Below are 19,224 nucleotides of genomic sequence, written 5' to 3'. Positions count from 1 at the left end.
AGAGCTCTGGTCACTTTTGACAATGGGCAGATTCAGCAGTTTATTTATTAGAGTAATTATTAACACTAAACCATGAAAAACATGCCTTGAGTTAAGTAGCTCCACTGGATTTAATTAATATTTTACATGCACAATTACCCACTTTATGCATGTCCTGCATCTTTTATTCCCATAACAACCCGTAATGTTACCAGTAAAGATGGGTAGTTTTCCTTATTTTGGTCAACGGTTCACTAAACAATGATAAAAATATAATTATTGCAAATCATTGTGACCAAGTCAACATAAAAGGTTCTGGCATGTCAAAAAAGTCACAGTCACAACACACAAAAGCAAAAAAGTCCTTTATTCATTTGATAGCACTGCTTCCATTGAAGCATCCATTTGCCTTCCAGTTCACAAATGTCATTAAGTAATACAAATGAGGGCAGCTTCTTTGAATGGGCGCACGGCATGTGAGCCCTGGATGTGTGCGAAAAGCTTGTGTAGAACACATTTACGCCTCAGCATAGAAAACATGCATGCGTACAGTCACTTTTCACATGTCACACAAGCTGTAAGCACACCGAGGGAGAGGAAATCAGTTCGTCTGACATTTCCGGGGTGACAGCTCAGAGCAAGTCAGGGGAAATAATTAACAGGCAGTGTAGTGTGGAGTTTTCTGGAAACACAAAACAAACAAAGAAACCCTCACTGGTCAGACACACACTGGTATGAATTCTTCCATATCAAACGTCTAAAATGGCAAACCGTAAGCAGAGAACATTACGGTCTCATCATGAGAGACTCGCATTACCAGCTCTTGCATGAAACTTCAACACCAGGTTGGACTGACCTCACCTGAGGGAGAAGAGAAAGCTGCCAATCTACTGGCGGTCATATTTCAGCTAATGGCAGTGGCTCAGTGAAAGGCAGGAAGACGCAAAAGTGAAACATCGGGTGCATACGTTTTTGTGGAATGGCTTTTTTTTTTTTTGTAGTTTTGCTTCAGCACAGTACTAGAATGGATTTTAAACCATCAATGTGATTAAAGTGCAGATTTCCAGCTACAATTCCAGGGGTTTAATAAAAGTATTGCATTAAATGTTTAGGAATTACAGCTGCTTTTATACGCAGTTCCCCATTTCCAGAGGCTCAAAAGTAACTGGACAACTGACTTAAAAAGCAGGGTTATGGCAGATGATGAAAAAAAAGTTAGGAGTGAACAAATTCAACAATCTGAACCAGCAACACCAAAAGGCCCGAAAGAACCCAGAAGACAACTTAAGTTCATGTTGAATTATTTCCATGATTAAGCAAAACAACTTCACAACATCTAATCAAGTCAAGGGCACTCATGAGGAGTTTTGTGTATGAAGAGACCTCTCCATGAATGGAAATACAGAAGGTTTTCAACAAGTTGTGAACCACTGGTTATGCTCAACAACTACAAAGTCAGACTGGACATCATCTAAAAGAGCCTGGTTAACCAGGATGAACTTCCGAGATTAACAGCTCACCACATTATATGAAAAACATGGTGGAGGCAGCGTCATGGTATTGGCATGTATGGCTTGGCAGTGAAACTGGACGACTCATCATTATAGCTCATGTGACTGCTAACAGAAGCAGCAGGATGAACTATGACATGTATAGAGCTGTACTCTCTGCCCAGACAAATACAGAAGAACTGATGGGACCGTGCAAACGGATAATGAGCCAAAGCAAACTGCAAAGGCAACTCAAGACATCCTAAAGGCAAAGAAATGGGATGTTCTTGAAAGGCAGAGCATCTCAAAGGAGGAAATACAGCATTGGTTCTCCATGAGTTCTAGACTTTAAGAAGTCATTGACTGCAAAGGATTTTATCCAAGTATTAAAAAAACGATTATTACACTCAGACACAATATATACCTTGAATTAAAGCTGAAAGTCTGCACTTCAAGAGTGGTAAGTGGTGCAGTGATTAGCCTCACAGCAAAAAGGTCCTGGGTTCAAATCCAATCTGTGGCCTTTCTGTGTGTGCATGTTCTTCCAGTAACTGTGTGGGTTCCCTCCCGATACTCTGTCTTCCTCCCACAGCTCAAAGGTTAACTGGTGTCTTTTTTTTAAATAGCCTGTAGATGTGAAAGGTTGTCTGTCTATGTGTCAGCCCTGCAATAGACTGAATTTGCATCCAGGGTGTACTGCACCTCTTGACCTATGACAGCTAGGATTGGCTCCAGCCCAACCGCAACCTTGAATTTGATAAGTGACAGAAAATGATCCACTTAAATTAGAGTAAGCAAAGTATCATTTAGTATGCACTACATAAAATAAAGACCACAGTATTTAATGGGGATGCATAGCCTAGAAAGTCACTATGGCCACTAGAAATAACTTGCTGCCTGTGCGAGCTGGGAAAATTGAAGAAATTCCACTTTTCCAACCTTGAAAGAGAAACTATTAGCGCAACATGTTCAACTGGAACGATAAGAGGACTGTTTGACTTTGGATTCTGAAATTATTTATCAGTGGAAAGTGGAGAAAAGCGGATTTAGAATAAAACAAAACAAAGCCTGACCATGACCTGATCTCTGTGGCATCTGAATAATTATTAGTGCGTTTTAGAGTCACAGCAGATCATTTCTGAGCAAACCTACAGGACATCCAGGAAGTGCAGTCTCAACACAAATGTTTAGAAACAACAAAAGACTTAAAATACTTTAAAAAAATAAATAACGTGCAATGCTACTCAATGTGTGTTTAGATAGTGCATAACCTCCATGCCAAGTACATTCAAAGTCCTAGGCTGAAGCTCCACGTGTCTGCTGAATCAAGCAGAGACACTGAACTGGCTTCAAGATGGAGGAAAGATATGTAACAGAGTCTAGACACAAGGATACTGAAGGTCAAATTCTTAGTGGGGTTTAGATATCACATTAACTACAAAGTTAGTTTCCTCCAGGACAGTTTCCCACTGACTGACTGATGTCCTTGTTCAGCTGATTAAAAGAACTCACTGAATGTGTTAATACAATCTTTCATTTTTTCCGTTTCTCCCACTCAAGTGTTTTCTAACCAAAACACTTTTAAAGGGGACATATTGTTCTCTTCATTACTTTCTGGCATGCATGTACTGGTTACAATGTGACCAGAACTTCACGTCTTGTTTTTGTTTTCCTATTCCTATTCTGGGCAGCCAGTCAGAAGAAAGCTGGCGTAAAGTGGGCGGAGCTAAAAGAGTCTAGGTTCATACAGGGAGTGACTTGAAGGGTTGCTCAAAGCTTAGTGTAAAGGATAACATTGGGGTTTCAGACAAATATAAAACTTTTTTTTTTTAAACGTATTAGTCAGAATTGCCAGGAAATTCACTTCTGTTAGGTAACACACTCTTTGGAATATTTATCCCAATCATGCTCACATGTGGAGGTTGTTAAGATAATACAGCAGGGCCACGATAGAGAATATGTAATAAATTAAAAACAATGAACGTAAATGATTAGAATTAAGATATCTACAGTAAATAAGTTATCATATAATAAGTTATCAGAACTCATAAAAAAACAATGTGAATTGGCCTTTCATTGTTGTAATGGCCTTGTTGACTAATATTGGCATCCCGGCAAGTACCATAGCTTTCACAGATATCAGTGCCAAATGATTTATGTCAGATGAAAAGAGAAACATATCAGTTATGTTATTCAAAGTTTTATCAACCAAGAATTTCCTGATATTGTTGATCTTTAAAAAAAAAAGGGGGGGGAAAGGGCTGGAGCCATTAGAAAAGCTGTTTAATGTAGTTTTGTAACCTCAGATCAAAATAAATCCGTGAAAACAACAAAAACCTTCATTTTGCATCTTAATTAGAAAAGTGTCAGACATGGCTTAGACAATGGCTGCTCTGAAATCCTCCACACACAATTTATTGAAATGACTCCCAGATGTGTGCGTGTCATCTTTGACATCAAACATTGTTTACCATGTCCAGTCTGTTCTTCACTCTTGTTTCTCACACCATCAAAAATCCTTTCAACTCACAGAACACTTAGAAACTCATATCCATGCTCTTCTTACATTACATTACTTTCTGTATTCCTGTCTTCAGGAATGCAACACTACAAAGGCTATAGAAAGTCCATTATCTATTTTACAATCACCTCAATGATTTATGGGCTCATTTCTTCTCTTTCTTTCTTTCAACACCCATTATTTCTTGATTTTTTTCAAAGATGCTCTATAAATACAGTTATTCTAAAACTTTCTACAATGCATTTCCCATCAAGTCAGGTTTTGTGTGCTGTAAATTGCAGTATCAAAGGGCTTTGCAGGCTGAGATCAGGAGAGCAATAAAAAGGATTTAGGGAAATAAAAATGAACAGGAATGTGCCAGTATCCTTGTGTCTAAACTAGATGCGTCCAAATAAAATCCAAAAATTTAGAGTTATTACAACAGCAAAAAAAAGCTTAAAATAACATCACACTTCAATCAAGTGAAGGCCCTTTTCTGGGTTATAGAGGACAAACAGTGGATTCAGTTACATTCAGGTGCACGTTGCCTGACTCTTCCCCAGTTTCTGCCTCTACCTACTGCCTGTTTGACTACTGATGTATCTGTGACACTTTCAGATGATCCAGTCTATTCTAGGCCTGCTTGGTGGCTGAACTCAGATAGTATAAAATGCTATTTTTCACGTGACTTCATTTTAAAATTCAACATTTCAAGAAGCCATGGAAGAGCTGATTCTCCTTGGAGTAAATCTGTGTCTATGACCCTCACTTCAGTCTCACTGCTTCCTGCTCAGCTAGTCAGAGGGCTTCTTGCAGTTTTCTTTGGCTAGTCTGAGTCTGGACAGGATGTGTTTTTTAGGGAATTTTAGAGTGGTGCACCCAAACTGGCTCACGCCTCCGGTATCTCCCGGAAGTTTTTCCCGTCTCTGGACCCAGCTGCGCCAGCCGGGTTTCCAACAGTACACGCTGTCGTAAAAGCGCGAGCCGTTTTCCCCTCCCAGCACATAAATCCTTCTTTTCCACCTGGCCACACCCCCTGCTGCAATCCGCCGAGGCAACCCCGGAAAAACGACGGGGCTTGGAGCTCGGTCACTTCCGCCACCCGCTCCCCCTCGCTGCTCTGCGCTGACCAGCACCCCTCCCCCAGTCACCTCCCTCTCCACCCCTGACCCTCTGCCTTCTCTGAAAAACAGCACACGGCCTGTAGCGTCCAAAGTCTCCAGGTTGGTGTAGTTACCATCCAAGAACTTGGTGGTATCCCTCATGTATCCCCCAATGGCGCACACTCCACCTCGCACTGCTACTCCTCCAGCGAGGCAGGTGGCACCTGAATCTAGTGCCACACGTGTCCAGCAGTCTGTCAGGGTGTGATAAATAAGCACGCCTGAGTGGACCACAGCTCGGTTCTGTTCAAGTGTGGTTCCACCCAGGAGGTAAAGTCTTCCACGTAGTGCTGCACAGGCAAAGGCGCGCAGGGGGAGCGGTAGCCGAGGCCCAGGACTCCACTGAAGTGTGGTCAGGTCCAGAGTCTCACTGGAGTCCAGGAGAGCTGAGCGGTTGCTGCCACCCAAAGCATAGAGTGACTCTCCACATCCAAGGAGGCCAAGCATGGCCCGGGGCTGGACCATCGAAGGCTGCTCTATCCAGCGGTCCAACACAGCATCGTATTCATGCACGGCTGCAGACACAGAGCCGGTCCGCAGGATCCCACCAGCTACAAAAAGCCTGTCGCCCACAGCTGTGCAGCCAGGACTGACAAGTGAGCCGAGTGGTGCTAGCTTCTCCCACTTCCCTGTCCGAGGATCAAAGCAGTCCACCGTGTAGTCTCTTGCAGCTAAATACTCATCTTCCCGAGGCGTCAGGTCCACACAGACAATCTTTTTCTCAAACATTCCCTCTCGTGGTCTGAGAGGCCCGCCGAGGCCTTCTCCTGCTGCTGCTGGCCCCAGTTCTTGGCTCAGTCTTCGGCTCTCTTCCTGGGACAACAGCCCGGGGCGCAGGTGGTGAAGCAGCGCCGGCATGTGAGCGTAGCGATCCAAAGGCTGGTGCTCTGCCCAGCGGCGTGCCGCATCATATACCTCCGCCTCCGAGTCCACGCCCAGACGGTCGGAGCTCAGAAGACTGCCTAAGGTGCCGTGGTCGAGCAGGAGGAAGTCTTTCTGGCGGGCCACCCGGGGAAAGTGCTGGGCTACCAGTCGCAGGGAGGCACGCAGCAAGAGCTGGTCATGGTGAGAGCGAGCCAGAGAGTACATCCCCAGGCAGTTGTCCACTGAGAGGTGCTCAAAAAGAAACCTGAAGCATTTAAAGTGAGAAAAAAAAGCAGAAAAATGTCAAAGAAAAACAGAAGAAGAGAAAAAGGGAATGACACAAGATGATTTAATTTCCATCTTCATCTAGAAAACAGAACAGGTTTTATTTTAATTACAATCTTAGTCAAAGTAAAAACGTAGCCACTTGAACTTTAACATCTAATTACTGAGGATATTAACTTTACCTGGAGCACAGGTCCTGGAGGGGCATGACCTGAAGCCGGTTGGCAGCCACAAACAGATCCTCAGCTGTATCCAGAGAGAGCCCAGCCTCCCCAGTGTACACAAACTGGATGATGGTTTCCATGACAGATGGCGTCACTTCCTCAAGCCGGATCTCTGTGAGGCGAGACTCCACCAGCGGGCTGGTGAACATGGCCCGAAAGTACGGACTCACGGCTGCTAAAAGGACTCTGATGGCAAAGAGAAGTCGAGGGAGAGTCAAAAGAAAAGAAGTAGATGGGTGAGAAATTAAAGTGAACCACATCAAAATGTAACAAATAAACAAGAAAACTTCCTGTCACTGTACAAATTTAGGTTTTATACAATGGATCCATAGATGCACACAAAAAATAAATAAATTCCTTAACAAAACTGAAACTTTCATGTTGCATAATTACAAGACAGTCTGTAACTTTATGTAATCTTATATTAGCACAAACAGTCATAGTGCCTATAGAAACATGTAGAAAAACAGAGACATACGTTTGCGTTTGAAATTACTCATTTTTTTTACGTTGCGATATCTCAGGGATTAAACTGTATTTACACTTCTGTCCACTGACTGAAAGGGGAGTTTCTGGTCCAGCCCACTCAAGCTTAAAGTGAGTTGTATGTGGCCCACGGTGTAAAATGAGTTTGACATCCCCGATCTAACAGGACAAATGCCTCCCAAAAGCATTACAGAGCTTTAAAAATTTCAGGCTTGAACCGTTTTCTTTCTTTTCATCACACACACTGGTGCTCTTATTCAGAATATAGCAAAGGATGACTCATCTGGTAAGTTCCTATACTCCACTCCTAAACCTGTGCCTTTACAGTTTTTGTAACACTGAAGTTTCCATTGCACGTCTTTTAATGGCGAGTTTCTGCACTTCAACCCTACTGCAATAACTATTCTTCCAAGCAGACCATTTACCGAAGGACAAGCTGCCCTGTCTTCTCTTACATATCACTCTAAACCACAGGTATCAGTGCTAACAAATGCATGCAGTTGACTGACGGGAAATTTTCATGCAGAACTACACATTATAACATATGGCTTTTTATCTTCTTCTGCCCTTGAGGCAATGGTGGTTGTGATAGCTTTGGAAAGCACAAAAATATTGCTGTGAATCACACTGGAATTTCAAACATAATGCAGATGTGACTTTTGTCTCTTTTTCTAGTGTGCCAGATGAGCTGCCTTAGTAAAAGGCTCTTCTCAGCTCATCAGTAGATGAGCACCAATGCACACTCATTCAAAGTCACTTGCATCATTATATAAAATCCCAATAATCTAGACCTGCTCATAGCTCTCTTTTTCAGAGGCTGGTTCTCTTGCTATTCCACAGCAAATTAAGGCGATAAAAGAGCTGTAGCTGTTCACTTTAATACAAAGTTTCAAAGATGTGTCAATCCAAATCAAGAAGGCTATCACGATGAGCACAGAGCTACACTCCCCTCTCAGATTCAGACAAATTCTGCAAGCATGAATGGACAAAGCTTCGAACTACAAATAGATAATGACCCAAAGCAAAAAGACAACCCAAGAGCTTATACGGCAAGAAAAATGTGAGATTGTTCAATGTCCAAGTCAGTCACTTGATCCTAACTCAACAGAGCAGCTATTTAGTTACTAAATACAAAACTGAATATAAATAAAAGGGACATTTATTTGTCAGTGCTAGAAAATCAATTTTGCAGTCTTTCAGTGTTCAAAGCTCTTCAAGTCATGTTTTTGAGTTTACTAAAGAAAAAAAAAGGGGAAAAGGAATAGTCAAGGGGCTTTATTGTCATTTTAACCATGTGCAGCGGTACACTACACAGTGAAGACAACGTTCCTCTGATATTGCTCTCATAATTACATATTGATAGTGTGTAATTACTACAAAAACTTAGAATTACTCCATTGTAAATACACAGGGGCAGGCACTGGTTTGTGGAAACCACCATGTTGCATCATCACCTTGAATACAGTGGCCGATATGCACATTGCTGTTCTACTGTTTCATGAACGAGACCACATACTCAGTACGTCAAAGGTGGAGAAGAGAAGTCATGCTGTGGAGGCAAACTGTACTTCAGACTTAAGATATGAAGGATATTATATAGGTTTTATCATCTGAGATAGGGTCCTGTTCACCAAAGAAACAAACACACAAGGAAAGAGACAACATGACCGCCATCTTAATAAAATGCCATCCTCTTCATTCTCACTTCAAGCCTCACCTCCTGCACTGAAGTCAGGGCTCCAACACAGGAAAACATGCATAAACATGCTTATTTATTCCCAATATTGTCAATAATTACTTATTGTCAGGGAATTAGACCCTTGCATCTCCATACCCTGTAACATATGGCAATCATACCTGTGACACATGAACTTCTTTCCTTCAACAAGGAGGGTAACATCACACAGCTGCTGAGCATCCAGGAGTTGCTTCAGTCCTGAAAGACAGAGAAGAAAGAGGTGGGAGGAATGAGAGAGTGGGAACAGAAGGTAAGATCAGCCCAATGTAGTGCAGGAATAGAGAAACCCCAGCCTTGTCATTTTCTAATGTCCCACCATGAGTTATGTAGTCCCCCAGCGGGGTGGTGCTGTCATCGGGGAAGTCCTCCTCCTCTGAGTCGCTGTCTGACAGAGGCTCCCCTCCGCCCCCATCTCCGTCCTGCCACGGCTGGGGACGCCAGGTGACTGTGCCCCCCCGCACAGCATTCATCTGAAGGTGTGGGCACAAGCAAAGAATTATACACATGCATTATGCATTTAACATCAGCAAACACAGAACAGGCTGATCTTTATGCATCCAAGGACCATCATTATACCCAGAGACTGTGGACACACATGGCCCAGATAGCACCTACCTCCAAAACACTGGCAGAAAAAGGTATGCTTTCCTAGCCAAACATTATGAGAGCATTGCAATACAGTGCATGTTAAGAAAGTGGTTGATTTTAATATCACATGTATGATACTTGCCATAAAAGGTGGAGTTTTAAAAATTCCAAAGCACACTGCTCATAGAGGCTGTGATGGGGGATTTTTTTAAGCTTTCATTTACCTTTGCTCTTCTTCTCGTTTCCACCGTGAAAGCTGGTTGGGTCTCACTTTCAGCAGGAACTGGTGAGGCAGTTTGGAGCAGACCGACTGTATCCAAGTACCTCGTTTATTGTCAAAAACTTGGAAGCATTTGGTTGTCTTGGTCCTCCGGACTCAGCTAAAAACGCTTGTCCCGGCCTGCGGTGAAGAGGCGTCAGGCTACTCGCTGCTCATCCAGCCCTGTGTACACCATCACCAACTGGAGGTACAAACTAGCTTAAAAAAAGAAAAAAAAATCTCCTCCTGTGCAAACGCGTCTCGTCGTTACACACATCAGTCCACCATGGCAGTGTGCACAGACGCTCAGCTCGGTGGTTAGCCGGTAAAGACTGCAGCTTTTAGGGCTCACGGAGCTGAAAATTGTGACTGAGTTCAGCTCCTGTCGGCCGCACTTGTCGTCTCTGAACCGGATTACCGCAACGGTAAACTTCCGTTCATCTGATTGGCTGACCTTTGCCCCGTGACGATTGTTTGGGGAGGATGAGCCGTTTCCTGTTACTGGATTTAAAAAAAAAATCCTGCTCCTCCTCTGTGACAAAAGTTGCGTTAAATAACTACTTGTTTCTCTCTCTCTTCTAAATTTAATTATTTACAAAAATTTATTTGGTTTCTAGCTGCGGTAACACTGGTTTCCGTATTTATGCTGCATTCATTGAAAATACGGACTTTTTAACAACCAGAAATAGCGCTACCTAGTTAACCTGACACCTAAAAAATATAAATTTATCATAAATCAAAAATATTAATAATAATAACAATGAAAATAATAATGAAATACACAAACATTGCCTCAAATGTTCGGGACACATTGATAACCACGAGAAACTTCAGTTGAGCAAGAGCCTAAACAGAATACGGCGTTGATTGTTCCTATACCTCCATGAACGCATCCTCAGCTAAAGAGACAAACATGGCGACCTGCATCGGCATGGTCGCTAAAGTTGGGGTTTTTGCAGCTGCTGTGCTAAAGCCGGTAGCCAGACAGTGTCCAGTGCATAGCGTAAATGTATTTGTCCCGCATCGCATGTCGCATGGAGTCCGGAGTCGTTTGTTCGAGCATGTCCGTGAAGGCTACAGTGACAAGCCTGAGCTGGACATGAGAGCTGTGTGTGAGGAGACTGACAAAGTCATAGCTAATGTAGAGAGCAGGAAAGGGGACCTGCGAGGGGACGATGTGAGGAAAATTGTAAGCGGTTTTAGTTACTAATTAAGTACTATTTGTGGCATTAAAACACCATAATTTTATCTTATGTCATTATTTTTTAAAGTTTTTCTGGGTGTTATCGCTTCACTGAAAATCTGTTTTTACAATAAGCCTCCACATGCATTTGCTTAAAATGTAACTGGGACATGATTCGCTCCAAACGTGTGATGCCACAAACTCCCACTGATACATAGATGTGTAAAGATTTCATACAAAATCTTCTATAACCCTGAGAATTAAAGCTGAAAGTCTGCACTTAAATTGCATCTTGATTCCCTGATTTGCAATCCACTGTGGTGGTGGTGTACAGAGGCAAATAAAACCCCAGTCTTTTTCCCTAACATTATGGAGGGCACTGCAAATCTAGCCTTGCTCTAAAAATTGACAAAAATGTCTAGTCATGCTGACTGACCTTAAAACTACACCTTTTTTCGACTTACCATAATAAATACTGACGTCTTTGGTCTGAATACCTGTGACTATAAGTAAGATATCCTACCATGAAATCATCTGGAAAACAAAAAACAAAGCAGTTGTTTAAAATTAGATCGACTGTGTTAAATTTGACTCATTGGTTCTCAATGTTTTTACATATGTACACCTGCTTAATATTACTGTTGTCTAATGTGCTTGCTTTTGACTCGATCATCCTGATTGTGTACCTTTTAGGTGTGTGTGTGGCAGGAGCTCCAGGCAGTAAAGACAGAAATCTCTCAGCTGGAGGAAGAGAAGCGACGCATCAGTGATATAGTCAGAGCACTAGTGGTGAGAAATAGTTATTACAGCTCTAAACATTATAACCAGAATGAACTTCAGTTTCTATCGAGGTTTGCGTCATCATTTACTCTGCTTTGAGGTTTTTTTGTTGTCAGAGAGTAGATTTCTGTGACCTAACTGATCTTTTCCTCACAGACAAAGGAGGACAAGAAAGCCCTCGCCAATGTAAGTTTCACTTCAGAACCTTGTCTCTTTTGTTACTGAATCAGTTAACCTTCCTACGCCCCCGTGTTTTTGACCTATAATAAATCTCATGTGGCACCACTTCTGAGTCTTTGCTCTTCTCTATTCTTTAGCTTCCAGAGTACAACCAAGCTCTTCAGAAGGGCAGAGAGATCCGCAATAGACTCAATCATCTGTACCACAAAGAGACCGAGCTGGATGAGGAACACTACGGCCGAGCACTCAGGCTGCCCAACACTACACACCCTGATGTGGTCAGGATACACTATGCACACACACTACTTTGTCCTGAGCCGCTTGGGAGAGATTTACTGTGAAGCTCAAGTCACTAAGCATAAGTTTCTCTTGCTCTTTCCAGCCAATAGGAGATGAGAACCAGGCGAAGGTGGTGGAGCTCGTGGGACAGAAACCAGGTGACTAATGAGATGAGAAGTGCAGATTTCTAAACTTTAAATTGATTACCTAATATTTTTTTTAATGAATGCTGACACAAACGTGTGTGTGTGTTTCTGGTACAGAGTTTGACTTTAAGCCCAAAGGACATGTAGAGCTGGGGGAAGAGTTAGGACTCATCAGGCAGAGGTGAAGATGACTCTGGTTGTTGTTTACAGTCCTTCACTGTACTGTATGTCCACTATAACACTGTCTAATATAGAGTACAAGCTACTTTAATTTAAATAAACTGCGCTAATCGCATTTCCTCTGTCCACTACTGCAGGCATCTAGCTCATGTCTCAGGCCACAGGTCCTACTATCTTCGAGGAGCCGGGGCCAGACTTCAAGCTGCACTCCAGAACTTTGCCCTTGACACGCTACAGCGACGGGTATGTGTGTTTAGTCATGTGATGTGATCCACGGATAATTAATGTTAGTAGTGTGTATTATTCTCAATATCTAGACATGCCAAACATGGATTCCCCCTTTGACTCCTACAGGGCTTCATTCCCATGGTTGTGCCTGATATGCTGAAGGGTGCAGTGTTTGTGAGTACCAAAGATCAGGTTTCTAAAGTCACAATAAAATACTTTTGTCATACACTATACATAAAGGATGGTCTCATCCATCAAGACACTCACTATTCTGTGTAGTCTTGTCTTTCAGCCTCATTTTAAGGCTTTAATTTGAGTTTATTGTTTGCCAGATATAAGCACAGTTTAGGAGCTCAGTTTTGCTGCCGAGTAGGTGCTCACCTGTCACTCAAAGTGGCTATGCCCCCAACTTAAAGCCTTAATAAAATGAAAATGACTGAGTCATTCACATGGTTACCTTGTCATAACCTTTGTAATTAGCCATAGAGATGAAAACCATTTTTCAAAACCAGGCCATAAACATGTTCATATCTGTAGCAAAGTTGAGCATTTTAACATGGGAGTCTATGGGGATTGACTCACTTTTGGTGCTAGCACATCTGCATTAGCCTCATTTTTCAGCCGTGAAGGTTGCCGCTTGAATTTTATATAGAACAATCTTTTTTAATTAATCTAAATGAATTGTTTTACAGTTATATATAATTTTTCATTGAAGTAACTGGGCACAGCCACAGATAATCTCACTCTGCTCTCTGATTTGACTCACCTCCAGGAGGGTTGTGGGATGCAGCCCAATGCCCACAGCTCGCAAGTCTACTCACTGGACCCTGCACGTTTCCCAGACCTCAACCTGGCTGGAACTGGAGAGGTTGGGGTGGCAGGTAAAGCTTCTTTGTCCATTTCCTCACAGTTTCAAATAACCAGTTGGTTGTTTATCAATACAGCAACAGTGTGTTGTATTGTTTAGTAAGCCTACAGCTATCGAGTGTAGTAACTGAGAGAAGTTTGCTTAGTCCCAACAGCAATCCTGTATTCGATCAATTGCTGAATTGAGATGTCGTGTGTCTTGCTGTCCATCAACTTATCAGTAGTCAGGTTTCAGTAAAGAAAAGCTCTCGTGGATCTCTGTACGTTTAGTTGCGTTTCTTTAATCTGGAGAGGGGTGGTAATGTGTAAACTGGATGAATCCATTTGTATCTCTTCCCTCAGGCTATTTCATGGATCATGCAGTGAACTGGAAGGACCTTCCTGTCAGGTGAGGTACACCCCACCTCTTACTTTGAGATATATGGAATAATTACACGTAATGCGATGCTGTCGTGTCTGTGTGCAGGACGGTGTGCAGCAGCACCTGCTACAGAGCGGAGACCGACACAGGCAGAGAGACATGGGGGCTCTACAGAGTTCATCATTTCAATAAGGTCAGAAGCCACACAGAAGTTTGTGTACATTTGCTGTACACGGACAAACCAATGATAATGTAAATGGTTATTTGCTTGTGCGGCTGCTTGCTTTTGAATAAACAATTCCTCCCGCTGAACTGTGCGTCTGTGCAGGTGGAGATGTTTGGAGTGACGGCAGATGAGACAGGAGAAGAAAGCTCGCAGCTGCTGCAGGAGTATGTCAGTCTGCAAAAAGAGATGTTTTCTGCACTGGAACTGCACTACAGGTCAGCACACACACACACACACAGTCTTACTGTCTCCTCAGCTGTGTCCTCAGCTCGGACTAAATGATAGTTTTGTACATTGTGGAAATATTCTGAAATGCAAAATGCTGATGTTCCTCCCCGTTTTCTCTCAGAGAATGCTTGCACTGGTTGTAAGAAATAGTTTTGTGTAGTGAGGAAAGATGGAAAAGCTGAGCATAACAACATAAGGCCAAAGATATAAAATATTAAGTGTAAAGGTATTTTTAGTGTTGATGTGTAAACACTGTTTTCTGTGTTTCCGTGGCTCTGTATACCCACTACAATGGTCGCTTGGTTCCACAACGTCATCTCACAGTCACTTGTATTTATATCCACCGTTAAGACGCAGGAAGATGCTGCAGTATTTTTCTGAACACTAGGTGTCGCCACTAAGACAATATTGCCACATAAGTGCTGATATAGGAGGAGAAGAAGTCAAACACAGAAGCCAACAATTTGTCCAGTGTTTTTTGTTTTTTCCCCACTACAAACTCGGGGTTTCTGTTCCAACGTCTGTATATCCGTGTGTCTCTGAGCTTCTGTACTGGTATATCATTAAAATGGCAGTATAGAGATCGTACACTAGTCTCTTCAGCTCAGCTGCAGTGGCCTTGGCACAGCTGGCTAGGTTACAAAGATCAAGATGTGCATGACTGGCTGAAGCAAGACAGGATGTGATGTCAAATTCAGTGCGCAACACAATGAACATATTGGGGCCATAAGGGTTTTCTGGCCATTATTAGCGTGGCAGTGTTTAGTTTCCTTGGCCAGGTGAGGTTTGTGCCCTTATTATTCCATTAGTTCACTGGAAATCTCAATATGAGGTCCAAAGAAATTGAGATTTTTCCATTGAAAGTGGAAAAGTCCATTAGGCTGTAAAACCAAAAGAAACCCATCAGATATAAGAAACTGGTACATCCTTTAAAAGAAGGATTGCACTGGCCATCTTTGCCAGAAATCATTTGAAAGAGCCTCAACAGTTCTGAAAAAAATAAAAAATAAAATTCAGTGCACAAATGAAACCAAAAGGGTGTTTAAGAAAAGTATGGAGGAGGAGAGAAACGGCTCATGATCAGAAGGATAACACATCATCTGTAAAACATGGTGGAGGTAATGTTGTGGAAAGGACATGTATGGCTAGAACCAGGTCACATGTGTTGGTGATATTATGACCTCGTCCCTCTTCTTCTCGGTAAAGCTTGGAATAAGTTCAGTACTTCTGAAAAAAACAAAAGCAAAAAAACAAAACAAACCTTCAACTTTGACTGGAAAGTGACTTGATTAGGATTTGTCTGTCACATTTTTGGCCATTCAAATATGAACATGTGTCTAAAAGGACAGAATGATGACATTTTATATCCAAGGGGTCGAGTCTGGGGAGAAATGCTTCTAAATTGCTCATTGACAGGCTGACAATCCCATGTAGTCATAAAGCAGTGAGTTTGATTGAACCCTGTTCTGTCTTAAATTTGAAGTGAAACAGAAAAAAAGTAGATTTAAAGCTCAAGTCACCCAATGTCTACAGAAAATGCAGCACTACTTTCACTTTACACATCCCTCACATGTTGAGATCTGACCCTTAGCTGTGACTATTTTCTTCTTCAGAGTGCTAGACATGCCGACAGAGGAACTTGGCCCTCCGGCACACAGAAAGTATGACATTGAAGCCTGGATGCCTGGGAGAAACAGCTATGGAGAGGTCAGCCCTGTTATATAAATATTACCCATTTACCTACTTACTTCCAGTTACCTCATTTCTATTTCTAATCAAGAAGCTTTCAATTTGTACAGTCAATAGCAACTCACACCACTCCTGCATGAATAAATTTAAGGACTGGTTTTTATAATTGTTGCTCATTTTATATCCGCTGTATCTCAGGTTTCCAGTGCGTCCAACTGCACAGACTACCAGAGTAGACGCCTCAACATCCTGTATGAGAGAGAGGACGGCAGTCTGCAGTACGCCCACACAGTAAGACTGCAGATGATGCTGCACTGCTGTATATTGCTGCTGGTTAGATATACCACCTCCGTAATCTATGTTTTCTTCCTCATCCTAGGTGAACGCCACAGCGTGTGCTATCCCCCGAACAGTGATCGCCATCCTAGAGACTCACCAAACCAAAGTAAGACACCAGCAGCATTTTTTCCCCCACATTAGTTTTTTTTCTACATTATTATGAAAGACAGTTCTGTAGTATATTCCCCTCATGTTTCTCATAATAAAACGTCAGCTCATCTACCTAACACAGTGTATAATGTGTAATATTTGTGGTGTTGTGACTGTTGTGATTTATGTTTCTCTAAATCACTTCTGTCAAACTCACATCCTACCCTTCCAAACATTTTTTTCTGGGACTTTGCACATACACTTGAGGTTTTAAATAAATTTTACTCGACCTAGTTACAGCAGCTGTCTGCAGTAATGCGCCCCGTGCACACGCCACAGTGGAACAACAAAGGAAAGTTGATGTTGAAAATCCAAAGTAGAGGCTGCTGGGAGAGAGACAACTTCTTTACTGAGTGTAAAGAAAGCTGGTGACTCTATGTGCCACACAACAGTTTGTGTTTGCAAAGAATAATTTGTTTTGTAATTCTGAATCGGCACACAGAGCCACAGAAGGGTTAGAAGTTGTAAAAGGCAAGTCTCACTGCAGCAGTGGAAACGGCAACCGAGTCAGGGATTCAAATGGAAATCTCAGTTTATTTCCAGATTGTTTATCGTAAACAGTTTCATGCCAGAAGTTGAGGTTGAATGGTACAGGTGAACTTCAAGATCAAGGATCTTTTAATTTTTTCTAAAACCCACTGAGCTGTCACGTTCAGGCTCTATACCAGGGGTTTCAAACTCGCAGCCAGCGGGCCACTAGCGGCCCACATCACCCCTACTTTATATTGACGTGAAGTTACTTTTTTGTTAGGGAGGATTTGTTTGTTGTTGAGTGCAATGCTAAAATAAGTTCTTTAAAAAGGAAAAAATGACTTAATATGAAGGCAATATGAGCAGAGAGTACAAACGTGTTGAGGGATTGGGTGTGTTAGTTCAGTGAGAGAGTTATTTGTAAAGAAAACAATTTTCACTCGTAGTCCAAAACGAATGTGTACAGTTAGGTCTGCATTTTTATTTCGGTAAATACAAACAAAATTATAGCAGAAGTGCTGGCACGTGTCTGGGCAGGAAGAGAGTACCAGCTTGTTCATTTGGTAGTTCAGTGAAAGGCTTCAGTTAGTTAAGAGTGAGAACAAGAATTGTGCTCAGTTTTGTCTTGTTATACAAAATGTGAAATTTCAAAAAACAAACAAAACAACATTTTTGGAAATATTTGTGGGTGTTTTCGTGATTGTTTTTTTTTTTTTTGTACTACTTGAACACTAAAGTGTCCCTCACACGAGATGACAGAACCAGAAGTGGCCCACGGATATTTTAAGTTTAAGACCCCTTATTTAAACTGTAGTAAAAGATGGATACCTTGACATCGCATATACCTGAGCTAAACATTTTCGCCGTTGTAGCAGGTTGATTTTTTTGTTTTTGTTTTCAGCCTTTCTTTTGATTTGCTGCTGTGTTTGGATCGTTGTGCTGTTCCAGGACCCAGTCTGGGCTGAGCTTTAGCTGTGGTACAGAAGGCCTCACATTTGACTTTACAGTATTTTGGTACACTTGGGTTCAGTGACTGCTGAAGAATCATCACCCCTCCACCATCATGCTTGACGATTGATATGAGGTGTTGGTGCTGATAGGCTGTGCGTGGTTTTACGTTTTCACAGAGGACTTGTTCTTGAAATCTTGTGGTTTGTTCAGAGGCAGCTTTTCAAACCTAACTCATGCTGCCATGCTGTGTTTCTACATCAGAGGCTTTCTCCTTTTAACACTTCCAAACAATCCGTACTTGTATAATTGTGCCATCATGAACTTTAACCATTAAATTTCTCGGAGCATTGCACAGCCGACCTTTGAGGTAAATTTGCTGGGATGTCCACTCTTAGGAAGGTTGTAGCACGTGTTAACACACACCCGAATGCTCCAGACCAGCAAAGGTACTCACACTCAATGATAATCAATTAATTAAGTGCATTTCAATAACACCAACTGGCTGTTAATTCTTATAGAAGTAGTGAGTGTGTATTTAGTTTTTCAGCTTTTTTTTCTCATATGTTTTCAAGAAGTTTTGAAACTAAGACTATACTTCCTTACGTTCTCTCACCAGGAGGGAACAATACGTGTTCCTCGAGCCCTGCAGCCTTACTTGAGTCTGGAAGTGATTGAGAAGCCAAAGTACACTCCACTGAAATACATCGGACCCAATCAGCGCTACCCACCACCAAGGCCGGCTCCTAAAATTAGATGACACTAACACAAGTTCAACGCTCTAAACAGAAGCCATCGTCTACATAAATAACTGTTTATTTAATGCAAGTGGATTGGTTGATTGACCATGTCCCTCAAAAGAAATAAAAAATGTTGAGAGTGAATTAATTTTGTCAGTGTTTGAAAGAAGACCACTGTAAATAGATTAATTCCTTTGTCTAATGTAATGAAACAGGTGTCTTTTGTCTGGATAATTAGAGGAACAATAAGAAAAAAGCAATAAAAAAGTGTGTATTTCTCCAATAGTGTTACTTTGTTGTTTTTTTTTCAGGGGGCTGCATATATAGACCTTGGATGGATTAGCTCTACAACAAAAACACACTATGTGCCTTTGAAGGAGGGAGCTTGCAGTTGGATATTTAATACTCCCAAAGGTGACATACAGACCTGTTAATGTGCCTTACATTACCAGCTGTTTCAAAGTGATCTGCTAAAATAATTGAGCAGCAGCTAGAGGAGGTGATGGAGCCTACAGGGAGCCTGCAATCAAAGTGTTATCCTAATAGTGTCATTGAAGAGCTTGTTGGCTGGGGTTTAAACAGAGCGCAGTTTAAGTTAATTTATTTTCACTTGACTCCAAGGAGAGCTGCATGCCCCTACTGTTGTCAGAGTT

At 42.0% G+C, this 19,224-nt stretch overlaps 2 protein-coding genes across 2 annotated transcripts; one reads left to right on the top strand and one right to left on the bottom strand.

Moving 5' to 3' along the window:
• Nucleotides 1-3,858: 3,858 nt before the first annotated feature.
• Nucleotides 3,859-9,983, bottom strand: si:dkey-260j18.2 (kelch repeat and BTB domain-containing protein 8). Its single transcript, XM_006801129.3, has 5 exons — nt 9,542-9,983; nt 9,046-9,199; nt 8,849-8,927; nt 6,464-6,691; nt 3,859-6,261 (listed from the first exon to the last, which is right to left on the bottom strand). Exons 2-5 carry the CDS (start codon nt 9,197-9,199, stop codon nt 4,764-4,766), a joined length of 1,959 nt encoding a protein of 652 aa, XP_006801192.1. The 5' UTR covers nt 9,542-9,983; the 3' UTR covers nt 3,859-4,763.
• Nucleotides 9,984-10,294: 311 nt separating this feature from the next.
• On the top strand, nt 10,295-18,848 carry sars2 (seryl-tRNA synthetase 2, mitochondrial). Its single transcript, XM_006801127.3, has 16 exons — nt 10,295-10,765; nt 11,453-11,548; nt 11,696-11,725; nt 11,857-11,997; nt 12,102-12,156; nt 12,262-12,325; nt 12,462-12,567; nt 12,679-12,726; nt 13,325-13,433; nt 13,762-13,807; nt 13,886-13,973; nt 14,109-14,221; nt 15,848-15,941; nt 16,122-16,214; nt 16,303-16,368; nt 18,451-18,848. The coding sequence occupies exons 1-16, from the start codon at nt 10,460-10,462 to the stop codon at nt 18,589-18,591; spliced, it is 1,596 nt and encodes a 531-aa protein (XP_006801190.2). The 5' UTR covers nt 10,295-10,459; the 3' UTR covers nt 18,592-18,848.
• Nucleotides 18,849-19,224: the final 376 nt, after the last annotated feature.

Source organism: Neolamprologus brichardi, chromosome 14, assembly GCF_056152115.1.
Source record: "Neolamprologus brichardi isolate AB-2024 chromosome 14, ASM5615211v1, whole genome shotgun sequence".
NCBI lineage: Eukaryota > Metazoa > Chordata > Actinopteri > Cichliformes > Cichlidae > Neolamprologus > Neolamprologus brichardi.
Note: the sequence above shows the minus strand (reverse complement) of the source record. Positions and strands in the feature narration are given on the sequence as shown.